Genomic DNA, 23648 nt, shown 5'->3' with positions numbered 1-23648 from the left:
GGTAGTGAGGTGGTTTCTTCTTCACTAGTTGTTATATGATTGTTGCATTTTGGAATATTAGAGGGTTTAATGCCCCTCATAAGCAACATATTATTATAAATAGGCTTAATAAACTACAAATGGATGTAATTGGTCTTTTTTAGACACATGTAAAGGAGGACAAAGCTTTTGACAATTTTGTTAAGCATTTTGGTGATTGAAAGATTTCCACAAATTATAATTGTGTTAGGAATGGTCGTATTTGGGTTATTTGGAGGCATTCTTTACAGTTTTCACTTTGTCATGTTAGGGATCAATTGATTTCTATTCAAGGATGTTATAAGGGGAAGGGGTTTGTTGTTACTGCGGTTTATGGAAGTAATGATGGTGTTGTGTGGATGGCTCTTTGGTAGCAACTATAGGAGGTATCTGATTCAATTGGTGAGGCTCCTTGGGTGATAGGTGGTGACTTTAATATTTCATTGTGTCTGTATGAGAGTTCTGGTATAGTTGCTGGTGGTTTTCTTTCTTCGGTATGAGGGACTTGAGGGATTGTTTGAAAAGTTTGGCTTTGGTGGATCACCCTTTCTGTGGTTCCTTGTTCACTTGGTCGACCCACCAAGATGAAGGTTACCTTGCTAGGAAACTTGATCAGGTCTTGATGAATGCTACTTGGACTTGTGATTTTCCAGAATATCATGTGGAGTTCTTAGCTCATGGCGTTTTTAACCAATGTCTCTCGTTGATTTGGCTTTATAAAGAAGTGCCTGCATCTAAGCCAAAACCTTTTTAGTTTTTTAATTTTTTGACTCTCCACCCTGATTTTTTGAAAGTTGTGGAGGAGTCCTGGGTGGAGACTGTTATGGGTAATCCTATGCAAGTTCTCTTTTTTAAATTGAAGCGATTGAAGCATATCTTGAGGGTATTTAATCAGCAATACTATGATAATATTTCAACTAAGGTTTGTGAATTGAAGCAGAGGTTGGAGCAGCAACAACTCTTAAATCTTTCTGTTGCTAAGTGCACTGAAAGTGTCTGCTGTAAAGCTCGATTGAAAGGTGAGCTAGTTGAGCCGGAGAAGGCTGAGACTTTATTTTATAAACAAAAGTCTAAGGTCACTTGGTAAAGGAGGGTGACTTAGGTACACAATTATTTCATTCCACTGTGGCTTTTAAGAAGAAAAATGATACCATTGGGGTTCTTCATAATGATCGTGGGGAGAGGTTGAATTCCTTTGAGACGATGTCGACTGAAGTTGTAAAGTTCTTTAAGAGTTTGATTAGTACAAAAGATGAAAGGGTAGAGGGATGTAGTGTTAGTTTGTTACGTGAGATGGTGCAATATGTTATCCCTGAGGGTGATGCTGAGGGTCTGGTTTATGAAGTCTCGATTGAGGAGATTTAGGCATCCATTTTTAATCAGGGTAATGAAAAGGCCTCAGGCTCGGATGATTTTACAGATTTATTTTTTAAGGAGGCTTGGCCCATTGTAGGTGCTGATTTTGTATCGGCTGTCAGGTTTTTCTTTGATATATCTTTTCTCTTTCTCGCTTTCAATTATACATCTCTGGTGTTAGTGACGAATACTTTGAATCCTGATGTGATGAAAGACTTTAGGCCAAATTCGTGTTTCTCAGTAGTGTATAGGGCAATCACTAGAATACTTGTTGATAGACTGGCTACCTATTTTACTAGCATGGCGTCTCCTAATCACTAGAATCACTAGAATACTTGTTAAGGGAAAAGTATTGTGGATAATGTCTTGTTAGCCCAGGAGGTGGTTAAGGGTTATGCTCATAAATCTTTATCTTCTAGGTACGCGTTGAAAGTGGATTTGCAGAAGGCTTTTGATAGCCTGGACTGGGTGTTCATCTTGGTTATTTTGGAGGCCATGGGACTGCCTGAAAATTTAAAGGCTAGATTCGATGTTGCTTGACCACAACCTTTTTTCTATTGCTTTTAATAGAAGCCTTATGGGTTATTTTCTTGTCTCCTTACTTGTTTATCATGGTAATGAATATTTTGTCAAGGATGTTGGACGTTGTGTAACACCCCCAACCTGTATCTAACCCAGATACAAATTTGAGGTGTCACATCGACTTTTCAAATCATTTACTTTTACAAGATAGTTGAAAATTTAAACTATCATTAAAATAAAAATGAATAATTTATATAAATATAATGAAAAAGGTTTACTAAATTGATAAGTTCATATACAATTCAAACCTTTAATTACATGCCAACAATATTTAATATAACAAAAAGAACCTACAGTTTAAATTACTTCTGATCTGATCTCTGACGAAGATATGTTGTCCCGACTGCCTATCCTTGCTCTTCTGATTTCTTTGTTCCTACGTATGAAACACTCACATGCTAAGTCACAGACTTAGTGAATCATATAAAATGTATAATAAAACCTCTCATCACTTAATCATATTCTAAACATTTCATATAATCATTTAAAGAAACTATAAAACACATCAAGTAACAAAAGCATAAGTACACACACACACACACATATATATATCCTCATTAGTATCAGCATTATCAAAATCACTGTTCAAAATCATTAAACCATTTAAAGCATATAATCTTGTACTTAATATTTGTAAAACATCATATAATACATTTCACAAAGCAAAACACATGACATCACATACTATTTATTTATGTTATTTCTTTTAATAGCCCATGGTACACTTCTGAGAACTTAAGATATGTGAGTGCATTGAGGTTGTGCACAAATCTTGTCACCACAGCTCGTATAAATTGCACCGAAGTGCCACATAGAATGTCCATAAGGACCACATAATATTATCCCGAAAGACCGCGTAGAAATGTCCCGAAGGACCACGTAGAATTATCCTGAAGGACCGCGTAGAACCCTCGACTCTTGGCATACCAATTATACCCTTAGCTCTCATATCACATACTTATGGGCTTTACCATTTATATCATTTATTATATCTTATTTCACATAGTCAAGTAATCACGTCGGTCATCTCACGTAGCTTATATAATCTGTTCATGTAAACATGTAGATCATATCACATAGCTTATATCTTTTTCTCATTTATCCACATAGTTCATGTAACACATAGGCTAACATATAACACATAACTCATGAATAACATTGCAGGTGACATATAGAAATATGTATGTACTTAAGTACACATAGAAACCATATTAACAACATTTTAGTATTCATGTAATCATGAAATCAAAACATTGGAAATAGACTCGTCGCAAGTCTTATTTCCCATATCACCATATATTATAGTAGTATGCACTCACATTGACCTCACTAGTCCAATCAAAACACCTATGACTCTGGAACACTCTTATAGCTTGAATCATCTTGAACTTGCCTTCGATCGATATCTACACAAATATGTGACTTATATGAATATCGAATTTTGAATCACTAATAATCAATCATCCAAACTTAAGCTCAAAGAAACACTTGATTCTCAAATTCCATATGAATAGTATCAATACCATGGTACAGTACTGATACTTCCTTTATTGAGGTATCGATACTATACTTCAGTATCGATACCCTTTTTACATACTAGAATTCATCTTTGAAAATGATACTGATACATTTACTCTAGTATCGATACCTTTTGGTATCGATGCTACTCCTTTAGTATCGATACTACACTACTGATTCATACAATTTCACTATATGGTATCGATATTGTTCTTCCAGTATCGATACCCAAACCCAAATATCATATATTTTTTTTATGAAGTATCGGTATTGTTCATCCAGTACCGACACTCTTTGCCCATAACTCACTTATTTTAACCCGAAAATTAACTAACTTACTTAAATCTTCCTCTTTAACCTCTTTTCAAGCTTTTAAACTTAACTACACATTTAAAAACCAACTTATATCACTAAAACACACTTAAACATCCAAAAATCCTCATAAAACACTTGGAAACAAAAATCACACCAAATAACCAACATACCCCAAATCCATTTCTAACACTTTTGATTTTTTATTCCAGCTTATGACAAGTCAAATTTCACTTCAAAATTCATTTACTAACCCTTTCTCAACAATTCACTCAAAAACTCTTTTTAATTAATCTCCCGTAACTTGTAAATCATTTTAGTTTATGCTTCTCTTTAAGCTTCCTTAAGTTTTCCTAACCCCAATAATCAAAATCAACTTAAAAATTTAAGATATAATAAACTTAAAATTCTCTTACCTTATCTAAGCACTCACATAGAAAGGAAGAAGAAAGGATGAAGAAATGATTCTAGATTTCTCTGAAATTTTCCTTTCCTTCCACGTGTATATAATACACCACAAACCAATATTAAATCCATTAATTGCCAAAAGACCAAAATAACCATTCATCTTCTAATATTTTCTAAACAATCATTCACAAAAATCTTTCAAATAAATACCTTTCAATTTATCTAAATTGACCACAAGGTTTTAAAATCTTACACTTTGGTCACTAACCCGATATTTGGGATGTTACACGTTGCTGTTGGAAATGGTATATTTTAATTTCATCTGAAATGTAAGAGGGTTAATCTCACTCATCTTTGCTTTGCTGATAACCTTCTTATTTTTTCCAAGGGGACCATTGACTCAATTATTGGTATACAACGTGTCTTGGATAGATTTTATATTATGTCTGGTTTGCGGTTAAATGCTGAGAAGAGTGAATTATTTTCATCGGGTATCCCTCTAGTGGACTTAGAGGTTATTAAGCGGGCTTCAGGGTTTAATATTGGTTCCCTTCTTATGAGATATTTGGGGTACCTTTGATTACTAGGAAATTGGCAAAAAAATATTGTCATTGTCATTTGGCCAAGGTGAGCAGAAAATTGGGGCATTGGGCTAATAAGAATTTGAGTTTTGCTGGTAGGCTGGAGTTAATTCGTTCGGTCCTGTTCAACATTACAAATTACTGGTGCATACACTTTATTCTTTCCAAAGCTGTGACGAAAAGACCTGATCAGATTTGTATGCATTTTTTTGAAGGGTTTGGATATCCCTACTGTGGGTGCTAAGGTGGATGACATCTTGTTTGTTCTCTTAAAGTTGAAGGTGGTCTTGGTTTGAAGGAACTGGGAAGCTGTAATAAAGCTTGTCATTTCTAGTTGATCAAAAAGATCCTAAAGAATAAGGGCTCTTTGTGGGTTGTATTTTGAAGGGCCAGGACTTCTGGTGTATGGTGCCTAAGGGATATATGAGTTGGTGTTTGCGGAAGCTATTCTCTTTGCGTGATGAGACTCGTCCTCTTTTTCTTTCTTCTGCTAAACCGAATATTTTGATCACTAGGAGATTCTGGATGAATATTAGATTCAAGAGGTATAGAATTTTCTGGCACAAACTGGTTTTCCATTCCATGTGTCGAAGCATGCTATCATTGTTTGGTTGGCCATTTTAGGGAGGCTTACCACAAGGGATCGCCTCATTCGCTTTGGCATGATGGTTGATGAGATGTGCGTGTTTTGTGGTGTTGTTGCTGAGAGAAGGGGTCACATTTTCTTTGGTTGTTCCTTTTCTAGCTCGATCTGGGGGAGGGTCTTAGATACTTGTGGCCTGCAAAGACCTATTGAAAATTGAGATTTTGAGTTGCGATGGGCTGTTAAGAATTTAAAAGGTAAGTCCATGATTACCTTCATTTTAAAGATTGTTTGGAATGCTCTTATTTACTTTGTTTGGCTTGAAAGAAATGGCAGAATCTTTGGTCATTGTGCGAGTAGTGAGGATACTATTTTTGAGTCTATTAGACAAATTGTTAGAATTAAGACCAAGGGTAAATGTATATATAGAGCAGATGGGATAAATTCTTTACTTTGTATAGCTTGGGGTATTCTTGAGTGAGCTCCTTGTTTTTGTTTGGTGTTTAGTTTGATGTAGCAGCTTTGCTGCATTCTTTGGGTGAGCTCTTTTGTTTTTGATTGGTGTTCGGGTTTGATGTAGAAGCTTTGCTGTATTCTTTGGATATAATGAATTTAACTTATCTAAAAAAAAGGAAAAATGTTTTAAATTTAAATTTACTTTAAAAATAATCTTATAAAAATAAATTGATAAAACTATTAAACTCAAAAATAATTTATTGACATTCAGGAATATATATTTTTTCTGAACGAAATTCATTTCCCTTTTACCTATGACTTTGAATCCGATTCTAGGTTCCCAAAAAAAATGAATCCGCTTCTCCGTTAAAATTAATATAAGCCCCCACCCATCATGTTCTTGTCCAGATTCAAAGAGTGCCGTTCACACGGAAACGTTAACGTGGAACTAGAGCCGACCACAATATTTTTTGTCTTTGACATAAGATATTGCGTCACATGACCGGTGGTATTTTCGTAATAATACCTAAGTTCCACGATATAAATTGATTTGTGCACCAAATAAACCATCAGATAAGCAAAGGGGGAAAAAAGGAAAAGGAATCCGCTTCGCAGATTTTTATTAGCCTTGAGATTGAAAGGAATCGGAAATAATGGCGGCAGAGGGACAAGTAATCGCCATCCACACTGTTGAGGCCTGGAATCAGCAGTTTGAGTCGTCTAAAACCTCCGACAGACTGGTAAAAATCTCCTTTTTATCTTGATTTTTTTTTGGAAATATGGGTTTTGTGAACTTATCTGCTTTGTATCTTCTGTTTGTTTGAAATTCATAGTGTTGTTGGATTTGTGGGTAGGTGGTGGTGGATTTCACAGCTTCGTGGTGCGGGCCATGCCGTTTTATGGCACCAATCCTGTCTGATCTTGCTAAGAAGATGCCCCAAGTCTTATTCTTGAAGGTGGACGTTGATGAATTGCCGGTAGGATCTCAGCTCTTAAGCAATTTCTTACTGAAAAAGCATGTGGTTTTTATGTTAAAATTTTCAATTCATGCTTGTGTTTTTTGCAGACCGTGGCTGAGGAATGGGGAGTTGAGGCCATGCCAACTTTTATCTTCCTCAAGGAAGGCAAAAAAATTGACGCCGTTGTGGGTGCAAATAGAGATGACTTGCAGCAGAAGGTATCCTTGCATTCTTCTTCCTCGGTGCAGACTGCTTGAATCATTTGAAATATTTTCTTATAAATATCCTTCTCTCCAACAGAAGGAGGTATTAAATAATTTGTGATTGTATTTGTATTTGGCTACTCTGCTTTTCTCCTTGTTTGAACCCTAATTTACGTTGTATGTTGTTGTTGGAGTCAACTATAAGTTATGAACATAAATTATAAAATAAACATGGATTGTACCAAGAGCAGAATTAATACATGGTTTCTGTCTTTTAGTGCCCATGCTTTATACCAGTGTTTGATTCGTAGTTAAATATTCTACGTATATAAATACAGATACTTTATCTTTAGCCTGCGGCTTAATCCATGTTAATATATATAAATAATGGAAAGATCATTCAAACTTAAGTATGGTGCTCTCATTTTATCAAAAAGAAAAGTATGATACTCTCCTAATAGTCCGCTTTAGCCGCAACCTGATTTTTTTCATCAACAATTGATCAACAATTGGTGTAGTGGGGAAGAAGGGGTCTCTAACATCGAAAAGGCACTATGTTGACCTTATCGGATGATAGTCAATGAAACATTCATTGTCTTTAAGCAACTCATCCCGTCTATGTTGTCTCAAATTTAACCATTTTTGAATAACAAGTACTTGAAACTCTTACGGTCGATGTATTTGTAGCACTTACCTCCAAAGAGATAATGCCTCTGAATCTTAAAGACGAGGATCACTGAAAGAAGCTTCAAATCATAGGTAGAGTAATTATGTTCAATATGAATTGAGCTACCTAAATGCTTAAATGACCACTTTCTCCTATCGCATAAGGACACATTGAGATTGTTTTATAACGGATCATTAAACAACATATACTTTTTTTTTAAACTATGATCGTGTTAAATAGTGATGGCTTATTCAAAATTGCCTTAAGTCGATCGAAACCATGCTGTCTATGACCATTCCATTCAAATAGGAACTTTCTGCAACATTATGGTTAAGTGTGTTGCAACCATCGAGAACCTCTTAGTAAATTGCCTCTAATATTCGGTAAGACCAAGGAAGTAACGAACATAAAAAACATACAAGAACAAGATGAAAACTTTCAATTTTCAAAATGAAGTCGAAGCCGTGTCTATCCCTTAAAACTTATTCGTCTCATCTCGCGCGTATACGAATATCTGGATATTTTGGTGCCTGCATTCAACTACCATGGTGGGAGTGTCAGCTGTCTCATTTTCATGAATGGTTCCATTTACAAATTTGCAATAAAAACCAAAGTTAATGCACAATGCCTTTTAGACATAAGCATAATTATATTCCTAAAGGAAAAGAAGCATAATTCCACGAACTCACGGCCAAAAATAATCGATCTGATCAACAGCTCAAGCGATTAAACTTTCTGTAATATAGTATGCTAAGACATTTATAATCTCTCAGCAGAGTTGGAAACCAATTAGAAATGAATTGGTTAGAATCAGCTAAGCCTTAATTAGACATGTATAAATATAAGTTTGATCAAATTTAAGACTTATTTATTTTTCCAATAACTTCAGATTTATTTCTGAAAAATCAGTGAGTTTGATAATTAGATTCTGGAACCTTGTATTTTTTTCTCTAAATGATTAAATATAATATTTTAAATGTGCATTCATTCAGTGATAAAAGCGAAGGTCCATACATACATGTATACCATCGCTCAATTCTAAACAAATTTTCTATCATCTAAGTAAAGAATTCTAAAAAAAATTTCTATTATCTAAGTAAAAAATTCTATACAAATTTTATTTTGCGTCTTCTGAAAGGTGTGACTGACGTGATATATCTTTATCCATACGTCAGAATAGATATTATTTTTCTTAAATAGTTTTATAAGTATTGTTTTATTAAATAATTAAGAATATTATTCAAACAATTTACCACTTGAGTTGGTCCAAAGTGGTTTATAAGAAAAAAAACGATTTAATAAATATATATGGTATAATTTATACGATTTAATAAAACCGATTGGGCTTTTATGAAGCCTGATTCCAATCCAACAGCAAACAAATAAACTTTGGGCTTTAGCATGAGCCATCATAATCAATCACGTTCTCGTGGGAACTGTCACCATTTCATTTACATTTTGCTTATTACATTGAAAAATTATACTAAAGACTTTTTGGATGCCCGTTTTGCTAGATTTGACATTTCCTGCTTAATTATCACAATTGTTAGTGATTACTTGGCGAATGTTGTTGGTTTTCTGGGTAGGTGGTGGTGGATTTCACAGCTTCATGGTGCTGGCCATGCCTTTTATAGCACCAGTCCTGGCTGATCTTGCTAAGAAGCTGCCCCAAGTCTTATTCTTGAAGGCGGATGTTGATGAATTGAAGGTAGGGTCTGATCTCATAAGCAATTTCTAAATAAAAAGCGTGTGATTTTAGCTTTTGATGGTGCTAAAATTGTTCATGGTGTTTGTGTTTTTGCAGAGTGTGGCTCAGGATTGGGCGATTGAAGCAATGCCGACCTTTATCTTCCTGAAAGGAGGCAGCATAGTTGACAAGGTTATGGGTGCAAGGAAAGATGAATTGCAGCAGAAGATTGAGTTGCATTTGTGTGCAACCGGGCAGAATATATGAATTCAGCGTTTAATTGCAGCAGAAACCAGGATCTTATCAAATTTGGGGTATTAAAAACAAAGTGATATAAATCGAACAATATGTAAAAGTATACATTCTTGTTATGAAATGTAAATTGAGTTCCTTATGAAATGTTTTCTATGAGATGAATAAGAAAATATTTTATAATGCTTTATTATACTCGTACTTGCCTCACTAAGTCAACGACTAAGCGTGTGATTGTTCCACATGCAGGTTCAAAGAAATCTGAGGGCTAAAGCTAGGAGAGGACATCATACTACCGAAGAGGATCAGATCAGAACAATTTGAATGTAGGTTTCTTATTTTGTGATTTTGTTGGCATGTATTATAAAGTTTTAAATTGTAATGTTCTGATCCGTTTTGTAATCATACACATTTATATTTACGTAAATTATTGAATGTCTATTTTCATTATGAATTTTTAATAGAAATTTTGTTATAAGGGTTTCACCACTCAAAAACAATCAATAGTTTGAATTTTACATGAACTTTTAAAGTGTAAAAGTTTTGAAAGGTTAATGTGACACCTCGGATTTGTATCTGGGTCGGGTACGGGTTGGAGATGTTACAAATATCACCTCGTTTATATTTGTTTCCTCTGTAATACCCATATCCTTAGAGTCGGAAACAAACTCTTCCCCTGAGTCTCCAACTAAGGAGGCACGACTCTCCACTCAGCTCTCTTGACTATGGGCGGGATCGTTTGCCATAACTTACAAATTTCCAAGGAAAAGAAGAGTGAACATCATCATTTTCTAAACATTTAAGTACGTTTGACACCCTAGAGGCATGTACTTCATTGACACCTAATGATTCTAACCCACAGGTCCTAAGAACGACTAAACCTGACACTATGATACCACTAAATATAACACATTAATTTGACCTAACCCAAAGCCCGGATGATTAGAATACCACACAGAACCACTTGAGTGACTAACAATTTTTTTTAAAACATTTGACTAATTCAACGTTCAAACATGATATAAGATACCTGAAATATAATATATTTACAAAATATAAATATTTAGAAATACGGGGAACTCCCAACAATAGTCTTCAAAATACATATGTACAAAAATATATTTTATGACTCAAATAATAATAAAGGTCTATGACAGTACATGCTCACTAAATACTTGAGACGTACTATGATGGATGGTCAATTCTGGAAATCTAAGATTCGACAACGAGCTCATCGACTGGCACCTACGAACTTGCGTAAGAAAACACATTTCATACACTGAGCTCACAAGCTCAGTTCCATACAAATAACCCTACTATACTACATGCATCCAACATATAAGCATGCTACAAGTATGGTCATGAACATATGTATACATCAATACAACAACCAAAGTAAACATCATGGTGTAGCTCGGGGTCACTTAACATCACATAACTCACACCCCTATTTGTTTACTGAAGAACCTTAGGCGAGAGCTAGGTCACACAACATCAGCATCTTCCTGAATCTCGAGCTGAGTATGGATCACATAGCATCAAAACTTACTCAGCTAGTTTACTCATCTAGAGTACTTGGGATATGGTCGGGTCACTTATCATCGGCACCTCATCCAGGTGCACTGGTTTGATATATCCAAACAATCCTCAATCTACCACACAATCATCATACAAGTAACTCGTGTGACCTTGTTGTTTCCCAAGCATCATACAAAGGCATAAGTCTTATTGAATCTTACCTCATTAAGATGTTATGTTTTCACACAATTTATCAGGGTGTTCCACTTGTAAGCTTATTAGAAGGTTTCCCTCATTGAACCCCTTGGTTCCCCTTTCAAAACTGAGCTAGGAGTATAGCCTAAACATTCACGATGGTATTGATACTCCTCTTTGGGTATCAGTACTCCCCTCCTGTGATATTGATAATTTCCTGAATATCGGTATGAAATTTACATTCGAAGTTTTAGAAAATCTCTCAACATCAATACTTTCCCGGGAGTATCAATATTCTACTCTTCTGAGTAGTGAGAGTACCGATACCAAAATTTCCTTCGATGTTTTGAAAAATACCTCGGTATCGATACTCCCTGTGGGAAGTATCGATACTCTACCCTCGGTATCGATACTCCTGTGAGTACCAATACCAAAATTACTTTCTATGTTTCTGATAAATACCATGAGTATCGATACTAGGTCTCAAGTTTCGATACCACCCGAGCAATCTCGATACTCCTAGATGGGGTATCGATACTCTACTTATAAACCCTTTGAAATTTTACCTTTAAATGATGACAATATCAGTACTTTTCTTACAGTACTGGTACCCTCTACCTAGAAAACCCTGTTTCACTCATTTAAAATTCCCCATTTTGTTCCCTGAGTGTCCCTAAGACTCCCAATGGGTGTTTAAAGATTATTTAGTACTTAAGAAACATGAAATGCTTCTACTTTACACAAGAATATAAAAGATACTCGTTTTTATACTTAAACCCCAAAGTGTACACAAATGGCTCATACACCCAAATATACGTCCAAACTACACATGATTATCTACAAGCATTATAGAAAGTTTAAAAATATATTACATTACACCTAGGGGTTGATAGAACAACTCAAGGCTCACCTAAGCACTTCTTTCTCTTTACCATTCACCTTTGAGGATTCTCCTATTTCTCGCACTAAAATCCATGGAAATTAGTTATTAACTTATCTAGGAGCTTAAGAAAGATAAGAACGTGATTTATAAACGTTTAGACATGTTAGAATCACTTTAAAACTCTCAAAATCCAAAACCCCCATTAAACCTCTTTCATGACTCCTCTACTAAATATGAAAATAGAGGGTTTAAATAAAGCTCTAAGAGAGGGATTACCCAACTTACCTTCTTGGATCCAAAAAAGGAAGTCCTTTCATACAAAGTTAACACCTTGGCTTATGATGAAGAAAAGAAGATAAGGGAAGAGAATGAGTTTGAAGATAGGAAGAAGACAAAGATGAAGGGGACATATTCCAACATCTGACATAATCCCATTTAATGGGATTCAGCCTTTACAAAGCTTTTAGGGAAAATAACAACTTTGTTTTTTCCTATAATAAACCCAATTCAAAATACTCCTATTTTTTTTCCATAATGGGCTCAACCCAAGCCCAACTTAACAATTATTAAACACATGCTTTTCACAAGCTTATTGGGTTTGATAAATTTTATCTAAGTGTAACTAGGACTCCTAACTAGGGAATCAAGGTGTTACAATCAATACATGTAACATCCCAAATTATGGGTTAGTGACTAAATTATAAAATTTCAGAATTTGGTGATTACAGTGGAAAAGTTAAAAAGTTCAATGATTTATGTGGAGATAATCCCTGGAAGTTTTTAGTAATTAGCCAAAATAGTAAAGGGCAAAATGGTCATTTGACAATAAAAATATTTTTTATCCCCTTTAATAGGAGATTGAAACGTGGAAGATGAAAACATTTCATCTCTTCTTCCTTTCTTCTTTCTCCTCCCGTAAGAGCTCAAGGGCAAAGGTAAGTTTCTTCATTAGTTGATTATTTGTTCAACTAAAGGTTATGTTTTGATCATTGGATGGTAATTAAGCTTAAGGAAAGCTTAATTGGTTCTAAAACAACAAGATGAAAGGTATATGAGAGATTAAAGAGTTTGAGTTTTTAAATGAAATCTTGAAATAAAGTTGATAAGTTAAATTTTAAGTTGAATTTGACTTGTCAATAGTTGAATTAAGAGATTTGGAGTGATAGAAAGGAATTTAGAACATTTTGAAAATTGAGTATAATTCTTGAATTTCATTAAGATGAGAGGATTTTGAGAATTAAGATGGATTAAATGAGTACAAATGGGCTTAAGTATGTGTGTTTGAGTTTAGTATATAGAAGAGGTTGAAATATGAAGTGTTTAAGATGAAATGAAGTAAACTTCGTGCTGAAAATATGATTTCTGGGCAAGGAGAATTGATATCGATTCAAGGGAATCGGTACCCATTCAAGGGATTCAGTACCCATTCAATGGGGAATCAATACCCCTCAAGCGAACCAGAAATTCCAGAATCTCATAGGGGAACCGATTCCCCCACAGGAAGGAATCGATTCCCCCTAAAGGAAAAATGTGAATATTGGTTTAATAAGTTCGTTTAAGTTGCTAGTACCCAATTACAAGGTGTAGGTATCTAATGATTGCCTCAAAATGTACATTTATGTAGATTCTGCGCCTAAAGCAATTCCGGAACATTTGGCAAGTAAGATCGATCAAGGGAAAGATAAGAGATTGGAATTGACTAGTGAGGCCAAGGTGAGTGCATACTAGTGATATGTAGTGTTTAATGGAAATAAGACTTGCGATGAGTCTATTTCCTAGAGTAATATGCATGAAGTCATGGACATGATTATGTGTTTTTATAATTATATGTGACTATCTGTATTACATTGATTGTATGTATGCATGACTAAAGATAATGATATGCTTTGTATATGCTATATGATTTATGTAAAACTTTATTATGTAATAATGGAAAAACATGGGATAAGTTATATGATAGAATCATAAGAAATGAAATGAACACGAGAGAATAAGATAATCAAGTATAAGTCATATGATATGGTATAAGTGATTATACGAGAAATGTTAGGAGACTCTAAGAGAATAGTATAAATTCGAGGGCATAAATAAGGATACATAAGTTATCTAGGGAAGATTGATAAATTAAAGGAAACTATGGTTTATGTATTAAAGTGAAGAGCTACAAAGTTTTATTAAAGAGTATTGTGGAAGTCATGAGAAATTGAACTAAATAAATAGATGGTTTATGTGAGTGGAAAAGGAAAATGATATAAAATAAGTGGAAATTATTTATAAGATAGAATGAGACTAATTGAACTTGTAATATAAACTTTATAAAGGAGTACTTGGGTAAAATCATTATATGATACAATTATAGAGTATTACTATACAAATTATATTAAAATATGATATATGAGAATATGAGTAAGTTTATAGGTTATTGATAGGACATATAAGAATATATAAATGTATGATGATATGAAAAAGGGAACTAAGTTTAATGATGTTGAACCCTATGAGTAGAAGTTATGAGATTATAAGTAACATGATTATATGATCACAAGATATGATACATGATATGAGATATATGAAAGAGAAAATATATGATATATGAAATATTATATGACTATGCGATTATATGGAAATGTTCTACGCATAAGTGAACCATGTGTTTATATGTATATGGGATATGTGATTTATATGACGATGAGCTATGTGAAAGAACTACATGACTATGTGTATATGTGAATCTATGTTAACATAAATATTAATGCCCATGTTATGTGTCATGAGAGCTAGGGGTATAGTTGGCATGCCAAGAGTCGAGGGTCTACGCAGTCATTCGAGACATATATGTATTCTTTGGAACATGTGTAAAGTCTGGTGAGACACATACTTGATCATTGGCATATGTATATGATTCTTAAGGAATGATATGTGGTCCTTCGGGACATATATGTATTCTTTGGAACATGTGTGAAGTCTGGTGAGACACATACTTGATCCCTAGTATATGTATATAATTATTAAGGAATGATATATGGTCCTTATGGACATTATTATATGGCACTACGGTGCAATTCTATGCGGCACTCCGGTGCAATTCTACGTGGCACTTCGGTGCAATTATACGAGCTGTGGTGATAGCATAGTGCACAACCTCTATAGACTCATATATCTATAGTTCTCACATGTGTACATGGGCTTTGAAAAGAGAATATAATTTGATATAATGATATGTGTATTTCTCGTGACATGGTAGAAGTGCATATATGTCATGGTGATATGAGATACTATGAGTTTATGTATTATATGATTATAGAAATTAGTAATGTATTGTGGCATATTAAAATATATATAATATGTTTATATTCATTATATGCTCATATGACAAAATTGAAGTAATGACAAGGGAATTAGTAAGGATAAACAGGTTGGTGATATGAGAACAATGTATGTGATATATGTATATGATGTGTGATATGAATTGCATGATATGATATATGTGTGATAGGGGTTATGGTATCTGTTACATAATATACATGAATATATGTTGATGTATATGTAATTGAGTTGTATAATTTGATAGCATAAAATAGTCATGTATGATTAGTGGGTATGAATTCCATTAGATATGTTTTCTTTATGTCTCACTAAGTCATCGACTTAGCGTGTGAGTGTTTCACACGCAGGTTACAGAAAGTGAATATAGAAGCTGTGAGGAGAAATACAGGTCAGCATCTCCCTTACAAAATTTTAGATCAGAAAATAGAGGATTTAAATGTTTTTGGTTATTTTGAGTATAGTTGGCATGTACTAATTGGTTGAATTAAGTATGCTCTGATTGATTTTGGTTATTGTGGTCAGTTTATGTAACTAAACCGCTTTTACTTTAATGAAATATTTAAATTTTCTTTGAATTTTGTCAAGAGTCAATGTTTGAAAAGTCAATGTGACACCTCATACTCGTATCCAGGTTGGATACGGGTTGGAGGTGTTACATTTAATGGTATCAGAGCTGAGGTTTAGCCGATTCTCGACATAAATCGAAGTCCAAAGTGTCATAAAATGTGTATATGCCAACTAAGGTGAAAAATTCTGATATGATAGTGTAAGGAGTGTGTTGTCTTGCTAATAGAATTAGATTGATAAGTTATAATAGAAGTATGATTATATTAATTTCAAAGTGAAGTAAGAGGCGATATTCCTGATTGTGATAGCAATTCACCTGCCCTGGCCAGGCAGGGGGATGAGCGGACACTTCAGAAAGTGCCTCATAAGATCAAAGACTGATTTCAGAAAGTTGAAATCATATTAGAATAGTGTTAGAAAGTTTTCACATGTCTGAATCGGAAAAGTGATATGAAGTATTCTTATTATTTCATGGATACGATCGAATATGGTGAACAAGTGTCACCATAAGAAAGTTAAAAGATCTAAAGATGTGGCTAGAATTGTAGAAGAGTTCAAGAATAAGTGAATCAGTGACCAGTTTATAAGATAAATGCAATTAGTGTGATGAATTTGAAACAAAGAGATAGTACTGGGTATAAGCAAAATGTGGATATTATAAGGGTTTGCATTCTAGATGAAAAGAGTTAGCGTTGGCTAACCAGTTTATGTGACGAAAAGTGTATTGAAATTAAAGGATTTGAATATATTATTAGGATAAGTTAACCGAATATGAAATGACTATGGATATAGTTGTGTATCTCGATCATGTAAATGTGATGTAGTGAAGGAGATAAGGATTCATATGGTTAAGGAAAGTTATAAAGTAATAGAAAAGTTTAAGAATCAATATATCAACAATCAGTTTATAAGATAGAGAAAGTTAGAATGCTTGATTTTGAAAACAGGGGAATCGTAACGTGTAGGGATATGAATATAGTTTGATAAGTTGAAGAAATTGTTGTTAAGTTATTTGAAGGAAAAATGATGTATGTAAGTGAGGTATGGAGGGTTTGTGCCTAGACGAAAAGAAAATTATTGATGTTAAAAAAATTATTCTTTTCAAGAAGTGAAGAATTGTATTAAAGATCTAGAGAGATCTCAGAATAATTAAGAGAATTCGTATCTCATAAAAATCGACATTATCGAAGAGAGACATAGATTATGATTGTCAATTATAGACTCGATTTGAATTAGTTGTATTATATAGCAAAGGATCAAAACTTGATGAAAGACATATACACTTGAATAGTAGAGTCTGGTACTGGAAGATTAAATAAGGAGTTAAGAATGAATATGAAGTTAAGTTAGAAGGGAAAGTAATGGATTGGATTAAAAGTTCTGCTAGAAAATAGGTAAAGCAAAATTATTTTAAAAGGATCAAGTGATATAGGTACTGTTTTGCAAGGGTTTAAGAATAGGTGCATTGATGATTGATTTATAAGATAAAGGAAATTGTAATGCCTGAGTTTGAACCCAGGAAAATTGCTTTGTGAATGAGTAAGAATGGGAGTTGAATGAGTCAAATAAATTAATGCTGAGTTAGTTTCGACCGAAAAGAGCAAAGGATTAATATGTTTGAAGGAAGTCAAGTATATGTGTATTATGATTTGAATAAGGACTTTACGAAGAATAAGGTATGTGCAAGGAGTGTTGATTATCAAAGTGATGAAGAGATGATAAAGATTAGTAATCAGAGATGAGCACAAGTGAGAGGCAAAGAGTATGTGAGCATGAAAGAAAATATATGATTTATGTATAAGGAGATTTTGATTTTGAATAAAAAAAGGTTATATTTCTTGGTCAAGCATATTTAGTCAGAGGAATAAAGAATAATTTATATGTATTAAGGAAGTTTAAGAAGTAATTAAGCGATGATGGAATAAATGTTGGTTATTACTGCAAGGTAATTAAAGATTGATAAGGAATTTGATTGATTAATGATTTTGAGTGATAAGAACTGATGCTATTGGTTATATGATAAGTGACATGATAAGGATGTAAAAAAAAAAGAGGGTAGTTGAAGAACTAAGGGAAAGAAAGATTAAGTAAAGAAAACAACATGAGAACATTAACAGACATATTCTTATCAAGGTGTGCAGTGAAAATTCGAGGAAGAATTTTCTTTAAAGGAGGGAGATTTGTAACATCCCAAATTATGGGTTAGTGACTAAATTGTAAAATTTCAGAATTTGGTGATTACAGTGAAAAAGTTGAAAAGTTCAATGATTTATGTGGAGATAATCCCTGGAAGTTTTTAGTAATTATCCAAAGTAGTAAAGGGCAAAATGGTCATTTGACAATAAAGATATTTTTTATCCCCTTTAATAGGAGATTGAAACGTGGAAGATGAAAACATTTCATCTCTTCTTCCTTTCTTCTTTCTCCTCCCGTAAGAGCTCAAGGGCAAAGGTAAGTTTCTTCATTAGTTGATTATTTGTTCAACTAAAGGTTGGGTTTTGATCATTGGATGGTAATTAAGCTTAAGGAAAGCTTAATTGGTTCTAAAACAACAAGATGAAAGGTATAGGAGAGATTAAAGGTTTTGAGTTTTTGAATGAAATCGTGAAATAAAGTTGATAAGTTGAATTTTAAGTTGAATTTGACTTGTCAATAGTTGAATTAAGAGATTTGGAGTGATAGAAAGGAATTTAGAACATGTTGAAAATTGAGTATAATTCTTGAATTTCATTAAGTGGAGAGGATTTTGAGAATTAAGATGGATTAAATGAGTACTGTTAACTTCCTAAAAAGGCTACTTTTAAAGCCTTTTTCACTTAAGTTATTGTTTGTTTAAAAGCTCATTTTAGTCATTTTAGGATCATGTAGTTGCATATAGTTGAATTTTTGGTGGTTGTGCTATTTTATTTCTTAATGGTGCTGTTTGAGGGAAAGGTGCAGTTTGTCTATGGTGTGCAGGGAATAGCAAGGAAAAGGATTCTTTGGGAAGTAATGCCGCGGCATCACACGTTGCTAAAGCAGATTGAAATGCCTTGGCATTTCTGGCGCAGAAAAAGACAAAAAGATATTTCTGCATAAGGACAGCTGGAACTGGACATCTGTCTCTGCACGTGAAGGACTGTTGTAACCGCTTGCCAGAGCTGCCAATGGACCACCGCCACTTGGAGGATAAGGATCATGCACACCATGTGATTCTAGGGGTATGAGGGGTATTTTGCACCCAATAAACTCATCATTACCCCCTAGATATTTTATTTATTATATATGACACCTCATGGGAGAGAGATATACGGAGAGAGAGCACACGCAAGCAGAAAAAAATCACATTTTTTATTTTCTTTTCCTTTCTTCTTCCTTGGGATATTCCTCCATTGATAAAGCTCCAAGGAGTGGCAAGCTAGGTGCCAAAAACTTGTTCGCGTGTTGTGAGTACTATAAAATATACGCAAATAATGTGCAAGTATACACAATCGCTCAAGTAATATAATTCTTGAATTTCATTAAGATGAGAGGATTTTGAGAATTAAGATGGATTAAATGAGTACAAATGGGCTTAAGTATGTGTGTTTGAGTTTAGTATATAGAAGAGGTTGAAATATGAAGTGTTTAAGATGAAATGAAGTAAATTTCGTGCTGAAAATATGATTTATGGGCAAGGGGAATCGGTACCGATTCAAGGGAATCGGTACCCATTCAAGGGAATCGATACCCATTCAATGGGGAATCGATACCCCTCAAGCAAACCAGAAATTCCAGAATCTCATAGGGGAACCGATTCCCCCACAGGAGGGAATCGATTCCCCCTAAAGGAAAAATGTGAATATTGGTTTAATAAGTTCGTTTAAGTTGCTAGTACCCAATTACAAGGTGTAGGTATCTAATGATTGCCTCAAAATGTACATTTATGTAGATTCTGCGCGTAAAGCAATTCCAGAACATTTGGCAAGTAAGATCGATCAAGGGAAAGATAAGAGATTGGAATTGACTAGTGAGGCCAAGGTGAGTGCATACTAGTGATATGTAGTGTTTAATGGAAATAAGACTTGCGATGAGTCTATTTCCTAGAGTAATATGCATTAAGTCATGGACATGATTATGTGTTATTATCTGTATTACATTGATTGTATGTATGCATGACTAAAGATAATGATATGCTTTGTATATGCTATATGATTTATGTAAAACTTTATTATGTAATAATGGAAAAACATGGGATAAGTTATATGATAGAATCATAAGAAATGAAATGAACACGAGAGAATAAGATAATCAAGTATAAGTCATATGATATGGTATAAGTGATTATACGAGAAATGTTAGGAGACTCTAAGAGAATAGTATAAATTCGAGGGCATAAATAAGGATACATAAGTTATATAGGGAAGATTGATAAATTAAAGGAAACTATGGTTTATGTATTAAAGTGAAGAGCTACAAAGTTTTATTAAAGAGTATTGTGGAAGTCATGAGAAATTGAACTAAATAAATAGATAGTTTATGTGAGTGGAAAAGGAAAATGATATAAAATAAGTGGAAATTATTTATAAGATAGAATGAGACTAATTGAACCTGTAATATAAACTTTATAAAGGAGTACTTGGGTAAAATCATTATATGATACAATTATAGAGTATTACTATACAAATTATATTAAAATATGATATATGAGAATATGAGTAAGTTTATAGGTTATTGATAGGACATATAAGAATATATAAATGTATGATGATATGAAAAAGGGAACTAAGTTTAATGATGTTGAACCCTATGAGTAGAAGTTATGTGATTATAAGTAACATGATTATATGATCACAAGATATGATACATGATATGAGATATATGAAAGAGAAAATATATGATATATGAAATATTATATGACTATGCGATTATATGGAAATGTTCTACGCGTAAGTGAACCATGTGTTTATATGTATATGGGATATGTGATTTATATGACGATGAGCTATGTGAAAGAACTACATGACTATGTGTATATGTGAATCTATGTTAACATAAATATTAATGCCCATGTTATGTGTCATGAGAGCTAGGGGTATAGTTGGCATGCCAAGAGTCGAGGGTCTACGCAGTCATTCGGGACATATATGTATTTTTTGGAACATGTGTGAAGTCTGGTGAGACACATACTTGATCCTTGGCATATGTATATGATTCTTAAGGAATGATATGTGGTCCTTTGGGACATATATATATTCTTTGGAACATGTGTGAAGTCTGGTGAGACACATACTTGATCCCTAGTATATGTATATGATTCTTAAGGAATGATATGTGTTCCTTATGGACATTATTATATGGCACTACAGTGCAATTCTACGCGGTACTCCGGTGCAATTCTACGTGGCACTTCGGTGCAATTATACGAGCTGTGGTGACAACATAGTGCACAACCTCTATAGACTCACATATCTATAGTTCTCACATGTGTACATGGGCTTTGAAAAGAGAATATAATTTGATATAATGATATGTGTATTTCTCGTGACATGGTAGAAGTGCATATATGTCATGGTGATATGAGATGCTATGCGTTTATGTATTATATGATTATAGAAATTAGTAATGTATTGTGGCATATTAAAAAATATATAATATGTTTATATTCATTATATGCTCATATGACGAAATTGAAGTAATGAAAAGGGAATTAGTAAGGATAAACAGGTTGGTGATATGAGAACAATGTATGTGATATATGTATATGATGTGTGATATGAATTGCATGATATGATATATGTGTGATAGGGGTTATGGTATCTGTTACATAATATACATGAATATATGTTGATGTATATGTAATTGAGTTGTATAATTTGATAGCATAAAACAGTCATGCATGATTAGTGGGTATGAATTCCATTAGATGTGTTTTCTTTATGTCTCACTAAGTCATCGACTTAGCGTGTGAGTGTTTCACACGCAGGTTACAGAAAGTGAATATAGAAGCTGTGAGGAGCAATACAGGTCAGCATCTCCCTTACAAAATTTCAGATCAGAAAATAGAGGATTTAAATGTTTTTGGTTATTTTGAGTATAGTTGGCATGTACTAATTGGTTGAATTAAGTATGCTCTGATTGATTTTGGTTATTGTGGTCAGTTTATGTAACTAAACCGCTTTTACTTTAATGAAATGTTTAAATTTTCTTTGAATTTTGTCAAGAGTCAAAGTTTGAAAAGTCAATGTGACACCTCATACTCGTATCCGGGTCGGATACGGATTGGGGGTGTTACAATACACTTGAGAAGACCAAGAATGCAAGCCTTATTTCAACACCTCATATTTTTAACTCCCAAACCTATTCAGAATTAGGGTAGAAAGCACTCTCCCAATTAACCCTAACACCTTTAGAAGAAACATCTCTGCCCTTCTAGAAGAATCTGGAACACAATTGATCATTTCTCTTAACCACAACACAAGGAATCATTAGCTTTTTGCACCAAAAGTTCACCATAACAAACAAAACATCACCAATTAGCTACAATCTTCCAATATAGCTTAATCAACAATTTGTCCAACTCTCAATCTTAGCCTTAACCTTCTCCACCGGGACTAAACATCCATTCTCAGTCAGTTTACAATGACATGGGGCACCCCTAAATACCTTATAGGCAACTCACCCAACTTAAAACCAGTAGCCTCTTACATGAGCATCTTTGTAATACCCCTGACCTGTACCCGATCCAGATACGAATCCGAGGTGTCATAATGACTTTTCAAATCATAGAAAATTAACAAATACGAACAATTTAAAATTTTTCCTTATAAATAAAAGGTAAAAAACTTAATTTAAAATAAACTAATAAAATTCACATTAATATATTTTCATCAAAGCTTTAATAATTTACACAAGTACAAAAGTAGAAGTTTACAAAATATAGATTAGAGCATTTCCATATTAAACGCATAATACATGCCAACAATTTACAATATTACAAAACACCTACATTTAATTTGTTCTGATCTGATCTGATCTTTAAGGGTGTAAGCTATCCAGGCCAACTTTACTCTTCTGATTTCTTCAAACCTACGTGTGAAACAATCATACGCTAAGTCGATGACTTAGTGACATATACGAGATAAAACCAACATTTATAGACAAAATCTTTATTTATGTCATAAAACATTTCTTAAAGATTTCAATTGAATTACCATAAAAAAAATGTATGATGGTATACATTATTCATTTTATCACTTTGTTTCCAAAAGCCCAACGTATACTACTGATAACTCTAGGCATTTGATTACATTGAGGTTATGTACTAATGTTGTCACCACAACTCGTAATTTACACCAAAATGCCACATAATTATCCCGTATGACCACATAATTGTCTCTAAGAACCACATAGAACCCTCGACTCTTAGCATGCCAACTATACCTCTAATCCTTATACATATACCTTGGGTTATTCACCATATAATTATTTTCAATCATTATTCAAAGTGTCTCTTATTCACATAGTTACTTTCACATAAAGTATTTTCAGATACACTTGTTCAAAGGTCATGTTTCTATAATCATATAATCATAAAACATAGCTTACATAATATAAA

At 33.6% G+C, this 23648-nt stretch overlaps 1 protein-coding gene across 3 annotated transcripts; it reads left to right on the top strand.

Annotated features, from left to right (window-relative positions):
• Positions 1–6380: 6380 nt before the first annotated feature.
• Positions 6381–9635, top strand: LOC120195257 (thioredoxin H1-like). Of its 3 annotated transcripts, none has more exons than XM_039197332.1 (3): positions 6381–6554; positions 6669–6791; positions 9448–9635. In XM_039197332.1, the coding sequence occupies exons 1-3, from the start codon at positions 6468–6470 to the stop codon at positions 9595–9597; spliced, it is 360 nt and encodes a 119-aa protein (XP_039053263.1). In that variant the 5' UTR covers positions 6381–6467; the 3' UTR covers positions 9598–9635. The 3 variants fall into 3 exon arrangements, with proteins under 3 accessions (XP_039053263.1, XP_039053262.1, XP_039053264.1); XM_039197331.1 differs by lacking the exon at positions 9448–9635 and adding an exon at positions 6881–7174 and having other exon boundaries at positions 6383–6554; XM_039197333.1 differs by lacking the exons at positions 6381–6554; positions 6669–6791 and adding an exon at positions 9118–9351.
• The last annotated feature ends 14013 nt before the right edge of the window (positions 9636–23648 follow it).

This window comes from Hibiscus syriacus, unplaced genomic scaffold (genome assembly GCF_006381635.1).
Source record: "Hibiscus syriacus cultivar Baekdansim isolate YM2019G1 unplaced genomic scaffold, ASM638163v2 tig00117011_pilon, whole genome shotgun sequence".
Taxonomy (NCBI): Eukaryota; Viridiplantae; Streptophyta; class Magnoliopsida; order Malvales; family Malvaceae; genus Hibiscus; species Hibiscus syriacus.
The sequence above is the reverse complement of the archived record's forward strand: the minus strand, read 5'-3'. Positions and strand labels throughout refer to the sequence as shown.